Source organism: Tachypleus tridentatus, chromosome 2 (genome assembly GCF_004210375.1).
Source record: "Tachypleus tridentatus isolate NWPU-2018 chromosome 2, ASM421037v1, whole genome shotgun sequence".
In the NCBI taxonomy this organism is placed as follows: Eukaryota; Metazoa; Arthropoda; class Merostomata; order Xiphosura; family Limulidae; genus Tachypleus; species Tachypleus tridentatus.
In genome coordinates this window covers 9,549,917-9,559,092 of record NC_134826.1, presented here as the reverse complement: position 1 = coordinate 9,559,092, position 9,176 = coordinate 9,549,917, and the positions used below count along the sequence as shown (strand labels likewise).

The 9,176-nt window shown below is 34.2% G+C and overlaps 1 protein-coding gene across 5 annotated transcripts in view; it reads left to right on the top strand.

Annotated features, from left to right (window-relative positions):
- The first annotated feature begins 1,983 nt into the window (after window positions 1-1,983).
- The window catches only part of LOC143237871 (OTU domain-containing protein 7B-like), a 31,929-nt gene continuing 24,736 nt past the window's right edge, over window positions 1,984-9,176 (top strand). The window contains exons 1-2 of one of the 5 annotated variants that reach the window (XM_076477597.1): window positions 1,984-2,263; window positions 4,171-4,292. Coding sequence is in view for 1 of the 5 variants with exons in the window: in XM_076477566.1 (XP_076333681.1) it covers window positions 6,322-6,392 (71 nt within the window). In the remaining 4 variants the exon portion in view is untranslated. Of the gene's footprint in view, window positions 2,264-4,109; window positions 4,321-6,130; window positions 6,393-9,176 lie in introns of those variants that run through there. The other 4 variants (XM_076477575.1, XM_076477579.1, XM_076477588.1 and 1 more) reach the window with 4 other exon arrangements.

Sequence of the window (9,176 nt, the reverse complement as noted above, 5' to 3'; positions counted from 1 at the left end):
TGAGCCCACGCTAAATGTCTGTAGAATTTGACTATCTATTGACACTCGCAGTTGAGACAAAAACTATTAGTTTTACTTCTTCAGAATTACTGAATGAAGCAAACAAATAGCTGCCTTGACGCTGACTGTCCTCGTTCTAGAACGCTCATAGTTTTAGCACCGTGCGTCCTGGCTTAAGATTGGTCTTTTTATACGCTTTGAATATGAGTAAACCAAACCTCGATTAATATAAACGTTACCACCCACAGTTTATCTAACTTTGTGTGTAAAATAATTAAGCCTAAGTTACATGTAGACTTCCGGGTATTCTAATATTATAATATAAATAAAATGTAGACTTTAGCTCACAGATTTTCATAATTATGTAGTTATGTTATTCATTACTATGAATAATATATTAAAGCACTCTCGTAACTTCTAATAAATATAGGTGGTATGCAAAAATATATAAAATATTTTATAAAAACAATAAACTCTCTATTAGCTGAGATAAATAAAAATGAGCCAGTTGAAGTCCTTGTACTATTTCCAGGTAAGTTCTAAGCCAGAAACTATAGAAATAATAAAGAACACTTCCTACTGATATATTTATAGGTATACCTGTAATAATGATATAAAAACACTTTTGCGCTTAGCTGTGACCTGACAGAAATTTCATCAAAAATCATGAAACAAACATTGAAGAAAAATATTAGAGTATTATTTTCATCAGGCTTTTAAATTTTAAGTCTCTTGTCACAAATTCCTAACCCTTATTACGTCTCTTGTTACCACCTGCCTGGCATGGCCTAGCGCGTTAAGGCGTGCGTTTCGTAATCTGAGGGTCGCGGGTTTGCGCCCGAGTCGCGCCAAACATGCTCCCCCTCCCAGCCGTGGGGACGTTATAATGTGACGGTCAATCCCACTATTCGTTGGTAAAAGAGTAACCCAAGAGTTGGCGGTGGGTGGTGATGACTAGCTGCGTTCCCTCTAGTCTTACACTGCTAAATTAGGGACGGCTAACACAGATAGCCCTCGAGTAGCTTTGTGCAAAAACCAAACCTCTTGTTACCAAATTCTAAGCCTTATTTTTATTCTCTTGTTGCTAATTCTTAAATCTTGGTGAATGTATAAAAGAGTTTTGACGAACAAGAATACACATAATGATTTGCTAAATTATAGAGTTTAGAATGCCTTAGAGAATAATGATATGTCACTCTTATTTTTTTGGTTGTCTATACCTTTTTGTGGTCTCCCAGTAGCACAGCGGTATGTCCGCAGACTCCCATCGCTATAAACTGGGTTTCGATACCCGTAGTGGGCAGAGCACAGATATCCCATTGTGTAACTCTCTACTTAATTCCAAACAATTAATCAACCTGTTTGGAATACATAAAAATTGTCTGTATAAACTAATCGAACTACATAAAAATGCACTTCTGTATGCAGTCCATTTTGAATGAAATTTCTGCAAAGCTTTTCTACTTATAGTTAAGTACATTTTATATAACAATAAAACTTTAAAAATGTGAAGAGTACCGGTTAATGACCATTTATATTTCAGTCGGTTGCAAATACAGGGTAAGCATTCTATTAATGTGTTTCAAAATTGTAGCACTTTAAAAATTCATATATTCAAAGCAGGTCGTCAGATTTTTGTCCTTTATATTATATCATGTGTCAAACAAATTATAATGCAATCATATAGCTATTTTGACTATTAATAACCAATATCCTTGTATCGTTTTCACGTTATATCAAAATGAAGGTGTCGCACAGGCAAGCTACACAGCGCTTCATTATATGTATCTCATTTATATATCAGAAGTTTTTTTACTAAGTCGATTAGGAGGTAAAAGTTTATCAATAGCTTAATCGACACATCGTTATACAGATATAAGTAAATTATTAATAATGATAGTTTTATTTATTTTACTTCAATGAATAGAATAACACATTTTGTTGTAATATTTTGAATTTACGAAGTACAGAATATAACGTATAGGTATCGCTAGTGTAGTCACAAACACAGGTCAAGGATAAGCTAAGCCTAATATCAAATTATCATCCAAATAAATTATTTATAAGTACAATAAATTACATAATTGTACAAAAAGTTATAATTAAGCTTAATGTTTTCTGAGTACGTAGCTTATGCTTTCGCACGAACAATTAATGACATTTATAGACCTAGTTAGCCCAAATACTTGAATCATTAATATAAGTTGAAACAAGAAAGCCTTAGATTGGGCAAGGCCTCAGAATTTTTGGGAATTTATTCAACGTAAGTAATTTTATAGTTTATTTTAACTTCTAAAACTGAAAGTAGAAGCTAAAACAAACGTAGTCCAAATTCTAATGTAATTAAATAATTGTATATAACTCTAGCTTCAGTGTTTTTAATTTACTCAGTTACAAAATTGTAAGAGGTGTGATGGTTTAAAAGTTAACATTAGTGTTATAATAATAGGAAAATTATTTATATTATCCCATATTGATTAAATAAGATGCAGAGTATTTGAATCTTTATGACTTAATACTTTTTTTCAGGCTGTCAGCATTTAAATAAAGATTTAGCAGCCATATGTTTTCAGTACAACTTTAGTCAAATAATTAACATAGAGGCTAGAAACAAAATGATAAAAACCCATTAACCTGAGTGCCTTCAAAAGGTGCCTCTTGAAGGAGAAAGACCCACATTTCGAAAGCATTTGGGTTATAGGGTTTTTATCATTTTGTTTCAAGGGTTCTTGAACCTATGTGTTTTTCTGGCATCATGAATAGAGGCTAGAAAGCAATTTATATGGAAGAATGAGCTATCTTATCCTGTTTTAGGCCTGACATGCATGACCTGGTGGTTAGATTGCTTGACTCAATCTGTGGGTTGTGGGTTCCAATCCCATCACTGAACATGCTTGCCCCTCTTTGTCATGGGTCCATTATAACATCATGGTCAGCCCTGCTATTCGTTGATAAAGAGTATCCCAAAAGTAGGAAGTAGATAGTGTTGTCTATATTTCATTTCTCTAATATAGCACTTCTGAATTATGGATGGCCAGTGCAGATAGCTGTTGTGTAGCTTTGGTGTGAAACTGAAGAGACATACATGTTTTATTTACTTGTGGCTATTGGATGTTGTTAGTTTAATAATAACAAAGAAGCTCACTTTCAGAGACACTTTTAACAGTTTGATACTTGGATAAGATAACCTGAAATGTAAATAGTTAACATCTAATGCTAAAGCTGTTGGGGAACAATTCCATTAAATAACACAAAGAAAAAACAACTGTTAAACTGTAAAGTATAGTAAGTTACATTCATACATTGTTGCAAGTAAAACAATGTCCTGCCAAACTTCAGTACGTGATCACATTAAAATGTAATGGTTGTAGTATTAACAGTTGAACAGATGGTTGTTCTTTCTAATGTGTATAACTGGACAAGCAGAGTGCCTTATCATCCCAGAAAGTTTATGGTTTATGCTCATTTGCTTGTCAACAAATATCTTGAAAACTAGGTCGTGTATGAGCAAGGTGAACAATCATTGGTACACCACCTGAGATTTTGTATCTCAGTACTGCCCTCTCTGGTACGTGTAATAGAAAAGTATGATATTCTTTTAAGTTTAAACGCATGCTATCAACACTGTAAATGTATTTTGTTTTTCTTCACTTATTTAAAGTTCATAGCTAAATTCTGTTACAGGTTAGGCATTACAGTGCCAAGTGTTAGAGGCCCAGGCTTCTTAAGATGCCAGTTAAACTACTGCAGGCCCTAAATGAGACCCAACTAGTGGCTAATACCAGTGAGTCCTAATTTGGGGAAGAGGAGAGACGTGGCTGTTGGTCCACCAGGTTAAACGATTTCAGTCAATGAACTTTTCTGGCTCAAATCCATCTGTGTATATACATACAAGAAATTATGGCCATTTTTTTTGCTCATGTTCAACCCAAAATTCATGGTTCTACCATGTGCAATAGAACCTTCGAGATAAATTGTGTTATTATTGAAAAATCATCTAAGTCATCTAAACAGTGTGTTGTAACTAACAATAGGGCTAATAGAATGCTGGGTAGTATTTCTAGGAATATTGAATACAAGTCGAGGGCTATTATTGTTTCATTGTATAGGTCACTTGTAAAGCCTCAGTTAAAGTACTGTGAACAGCTGTGTACTCCATTCCTCATGTAGGACACTGAATTGTTGGAAAAGGTTCATTAGAAGAGTCACTAGGATGATAACTGGGGTGGTGGACATTCATTGAAGTTTGTATCCACCTATCAAAACCTAGACTGTTTCCAGCTTGAAGAAAAGTGAGAGATATACTAGAGAAGTGTTTAAGTAAATATTTTATGTGCTACATGTATTTATTCAGTAACATAAAGTCATATGACTATATTTAAAGACTGTTCATTGTCCTTACTGTAAAGCGTTAATGTACTTGTTAGCTGTCTACACAGAAAGATACTGTTGATGTTTTGTTGAAACGCTTCACTGACATTCTTTCATATTGTGACAGACTGACTTGAAACTTGACAGGAGAATACTTTGATCCAATACATCTAGACAGCTTTCACTTTTTTTAAGGCCTTTTTAGAGGATTTTGTGGGGTCAAATGCTGAACAATCCCAAAATGTATATTGTGGGCCTCTGTAGCGTAAGAGTAATCAACATGACAATTGGCACAGATATAAATTTTCATGTGTCCAACACACTATCTTAAATAGAAGATGGATATGCCTATTTTGAGCCATTTTAGGGGCATCAAAGCTCACAAAAAAACATAATATTGGGTTTTTAGTCAATTACCCCACGTGTTGACCAATTTACATAATATTTGGTAGAAAGCTACTTTACTTTTCTACAGTTTTAGTAATTGTACAGGGGTCAAGATGCTACACAGACTTCATTTTTAGGGTTTTTACACAGTTACTCTGCTGTCACGTTACATGGGTTTTGGTACAAAGACACTTTTTTACTTGTGCCATACATATACCTACAAAAATGTTAGCTATGGTCAAAAGTTAAATAAATCCATAATTTAAGGGATTTTGGTCAATTACTCAGCCAATATTTCATCCAATTTAGATGGCAGTCAGTAAAAATACTCTTTGCAGATCCTAATCAGAGATATAAACAATTTACATAGCAGTCAGTACAAATACTCTTTGCAGATCCTAATCAGAGATATAAACAATTTACATGGCAGTTAGTACAAATACTCTTTGCAGATCCTAATCAGAGATATAAACAATTTTGAAATATTTTCCTTTTGCTCAATTTTTTTCAAGAGAGGAAAAGATAATTTGGGGTTTTTGTGAACTGTTCATGTGTATGTTAACCAATTTACAATATTCTATTTGTCTGGTGTCCAAACTGTTCATGTTTGGATTATGTGGTGGAAGCTGTTGATTTGTCCATGACTGTTGATCTGTTTATATTTTTATTGTCACAACACTTAGATAACGTTTGTTACTTTTGTGGGGTATTCTGTCACTCAAGGAATGATTTTATAATGCTGCATCCCTATTTGTCCATCCACTATTATCATTGATATATATATATATATATATAACATTATATTAAAATATTATCACAATTGTTCACGAATTTTTGCTAAAGCAGACCTATATGTGTTATTCTTAGAATATTTTCACTCCAAATAATTTAATTTTCCACATATTAAAAAACGGCTGGTATGGGTAGAGGAAGTACTATGTAGGGGAGCGAACAACGTTTCGACCATATTCTTTTCCTGTGACTTCTGTCAGGTTATTTATTTCAGTTTATTAGAAGATTGGTTTACATTTAGATTTATTATCTCGCAGGTTCCGTGTCTATGAACATAATTTCCAAGTCTGTAAGACACTGCATATGATATAAGGAAAGCACGCAATAATCAATTCCGTGGAAAGTTACATGAAACCTTTATTGTTTTTGGCTAAAGCTAGGTCTGACCTTAACTTTTTCAATCTAACATTCCAAGATCTGTGAACAAAGTAGAACTGGGCACAAGCCTCATGTGCATGTAAAAGTCATATATCACATTTATCATCAATGTTGTATGTTGAACGATAGTAGGCACGCTGCCAGTAAAAGTCGCTGGTGCGTGTCGGTTCGGTGCTCATGTTCGCTGCTACATCGGAGTATGAATCATGCTACCGACAGAACTATTATAACACCTCGTTCAAAGATCGTGTTTATTGAATTCTAGCGACCAGCAACAAGAGACTCGTTAAGATCGTGTAGCGTTACCCTAAAGCAAGTAAAGTCGCTCATTTGTTGACACTACATTTAGTAGAGGCAATCTCGTGCTAGAATCACTACAGTATATTAATAATTATGATGGCGTGTATCATGTGTGTTAGCTATCCTAGCAATAGGACAGAACGTAACAACTCATTAACAGGAAGGTACGTTTTTTGTTTAGTATCATGTTTTCTAAGATTTTAAATGGGTTATGCTGTGTATAATCTACAATATTTTATTAATACCAATAAATTAGGTCTTGACTCTTGAATCAGAAGGTCGCAAATTCGAATCTCAATCGCCGAATATCCTAACCCTTTAAGCCATGGGAACGTTATAACGTGACGATCAATTTCACTATGCGTTGGCCAGAAAGAACCCAAAAGTTAGCGGTGGGTGTGGCCTACCATCTAGTTCTTATTCTATGTATTCCTGATCGCTGACTCTTGAATTTTTCTCGGCATGTCCGTGTTGTTCAGCAGTAAGACTTCCCACTCAAAATATTGAGGTTTGATACCTGTGGTGAACAGAACCCAGATACCCTGTTGCGTAGCTTTATTTTTAACCAAACCAGGTACGTGTGTGTGAGAGAAACCACTGGTCTGGTTTATGGTGTGTAAAGTAACATCTACGTGTGTTTTAATAAATTATTTGATTTCACTTTAACGTTTTCTATTTTTATAGTAAGGAAGAATATATATAAATGCATTGGGAAACAAATACTTTTTTCAACTCGTGGTGTTAACAGAAAAGAAGAAAGTTAAAACAAGTTAAAACATAACAATGTTTTAAACATTTCAAGCGAACGCCATATTGTGTCTAAAATGGTACAAACAAAGTGTGATTTGCATAAATTGCACTCTGGAAAGTTCATGTGGGATTCTTGTCAAACGGTTGTGTATTGTAGCTATGTTTATTAGATTGTACCGAGTACGTTTCGTCAATTACGATGTTATCCTTGAAAAAACTAGTTTCCAACTGACATTAGTACATTTAAAATATTTGTGTTTTCAAGATTGGCGAAGCAGGTTTTAAAAATTTTATAGTTTTTGTTTGTGTTTTAGTTAACCATAACGCTATACATTGGGTTCTCTGTGCTGTGTTCACCATGGGTATTAAAACCAGGTTTTGATGTTTTAAACCTTGCCTTTCAGAGGGAAATTTATATGAAAGTTAATAAGTTACGAAATGGTCCTTTCTTTACTAAATTAATAAATACAAGAAAAGAAAGCGACTATACCAAACACGTTTTCCAGTTTATGTGTTTACATACATGTGTGTCTATACATTTACACACGTTAGTTTTTATCTCTGGATTTAATGTTTAAAAACTCCATTAATATTTCCAGAGTTTTCTCCATAAAATATCGTACACACATGTTCAAGTTATTTTAAATTGTGTTTTTAGTTGTATTTTCTTTGACGAAATGAGCTTGTTTGGTTCTACAGGTTTTGGGAAGTATGTTACCGATGTACTACGTAAATTAAACACATATACATTAATATAACTTGTATCTGTATTGGGCTTAAAAGGCAAGTATGAGTTGGTTACCCAAAATATTTCTTATATAGCCAATTCTTTACAAAAACACTCAACCGTCACAAGTTTGACCTATATCTGCCGTCATCGGAACTTAACTGGGTTAGATTGTTTACTTACGTTAGTTACCAAGGGAACCTGTTAGTTTGTTAACATGCAGGCAACAGGTACAAGCAGTGTGAAAAGTATTTTAGTCACGTGATTATCCATTTTGATGCGTTATTTAATGACTCGAGCTCACACACACGCGACCTGGGTTGTTCGCAGTAATTGTGGCAGTATGACTTCTAACAAAGACCTGATAAACCTGATTCTAACAGTTTCCAAGTAAACTAAAGTAATGAAACGAAGATAAATTACTTGTGGATATTTAGAAAATACAAGTGTAAACCAGTTACGTGTGTGGTGTTACTGGTATTACAGTAGTTGTGTGTAAACCAGTTACGTGTTTGGTGTTACTGGTATTACAGTAGTTGAGTGTAAACCAGTTACGTGTTTGGTGTTACTGGTATTACAGTAGTTGAGTGTAAACCAGTTACGTGTTTGGTGTTACAGTAGTTGAGTGTAAACCAGTTACGTGTGTGGTGTTACTGGTATTATAGTAGTTGAGTGTAAACCAGTTACGTGTTTGGTGTTACTGGTATTACAATAGTTGAGTGTAAACCAGTTACGTGTTTGGTGTTACTGGTATTGCAGTAGTTGAGTGTAAGTCAGTTACATGTTTGGTGTTTCAATAGCTGAAAGTAAACTAATTATGTGGTTGGTATTATTGGTACATCTGTAGATTTGTTTGTAATGAAATCATTCAGGTCACGCACGTACTTTGAACAGTGTACATTTGAATCACGAGATAGCAAACTGTTTATGTACATTTTCCACAGTGGTTCACCAATATCTTATTCGGGCTTTGTGTTTAGTGTATTTTACTTCTACAAAGTAAACATAACGTATAATGACTTTTTATGAACTACGAACATTGTTTGTATTTCCCTCTGCTTTTTCGACGTACTGTTTTTATTTTTTATGTACTTTCTATACAACTGTATACTTCAAGCAACTGTTAATCTGTGACATTTCTGGCAGCTTGATCATGAGCGCCCTAATTAATGTAGATTTCTAAATGTTTTGAAGTTCTGAATATAGTACATGTACTATGAACACTGCCTTTCTTAGTGTTGTGTCTGTGATTAACTCTTAGTTATCTATAGGGTAGTTGAAATTATATTTATTATTGAGAACCAAACTGAGATTTAAAAACAAGTAGTTACATCAGTGCCTGCTTTCCAAGGTTTAATTCAGTTCAGATCTGTGTGGCGAATAACTGACTCTTAGGAAGTCGTCGTGTCTTTCCCGTGTAGCTGGTAAAATGAAAACGACAGATGTCCGTTTGTTTAGTTATGATAAGTTG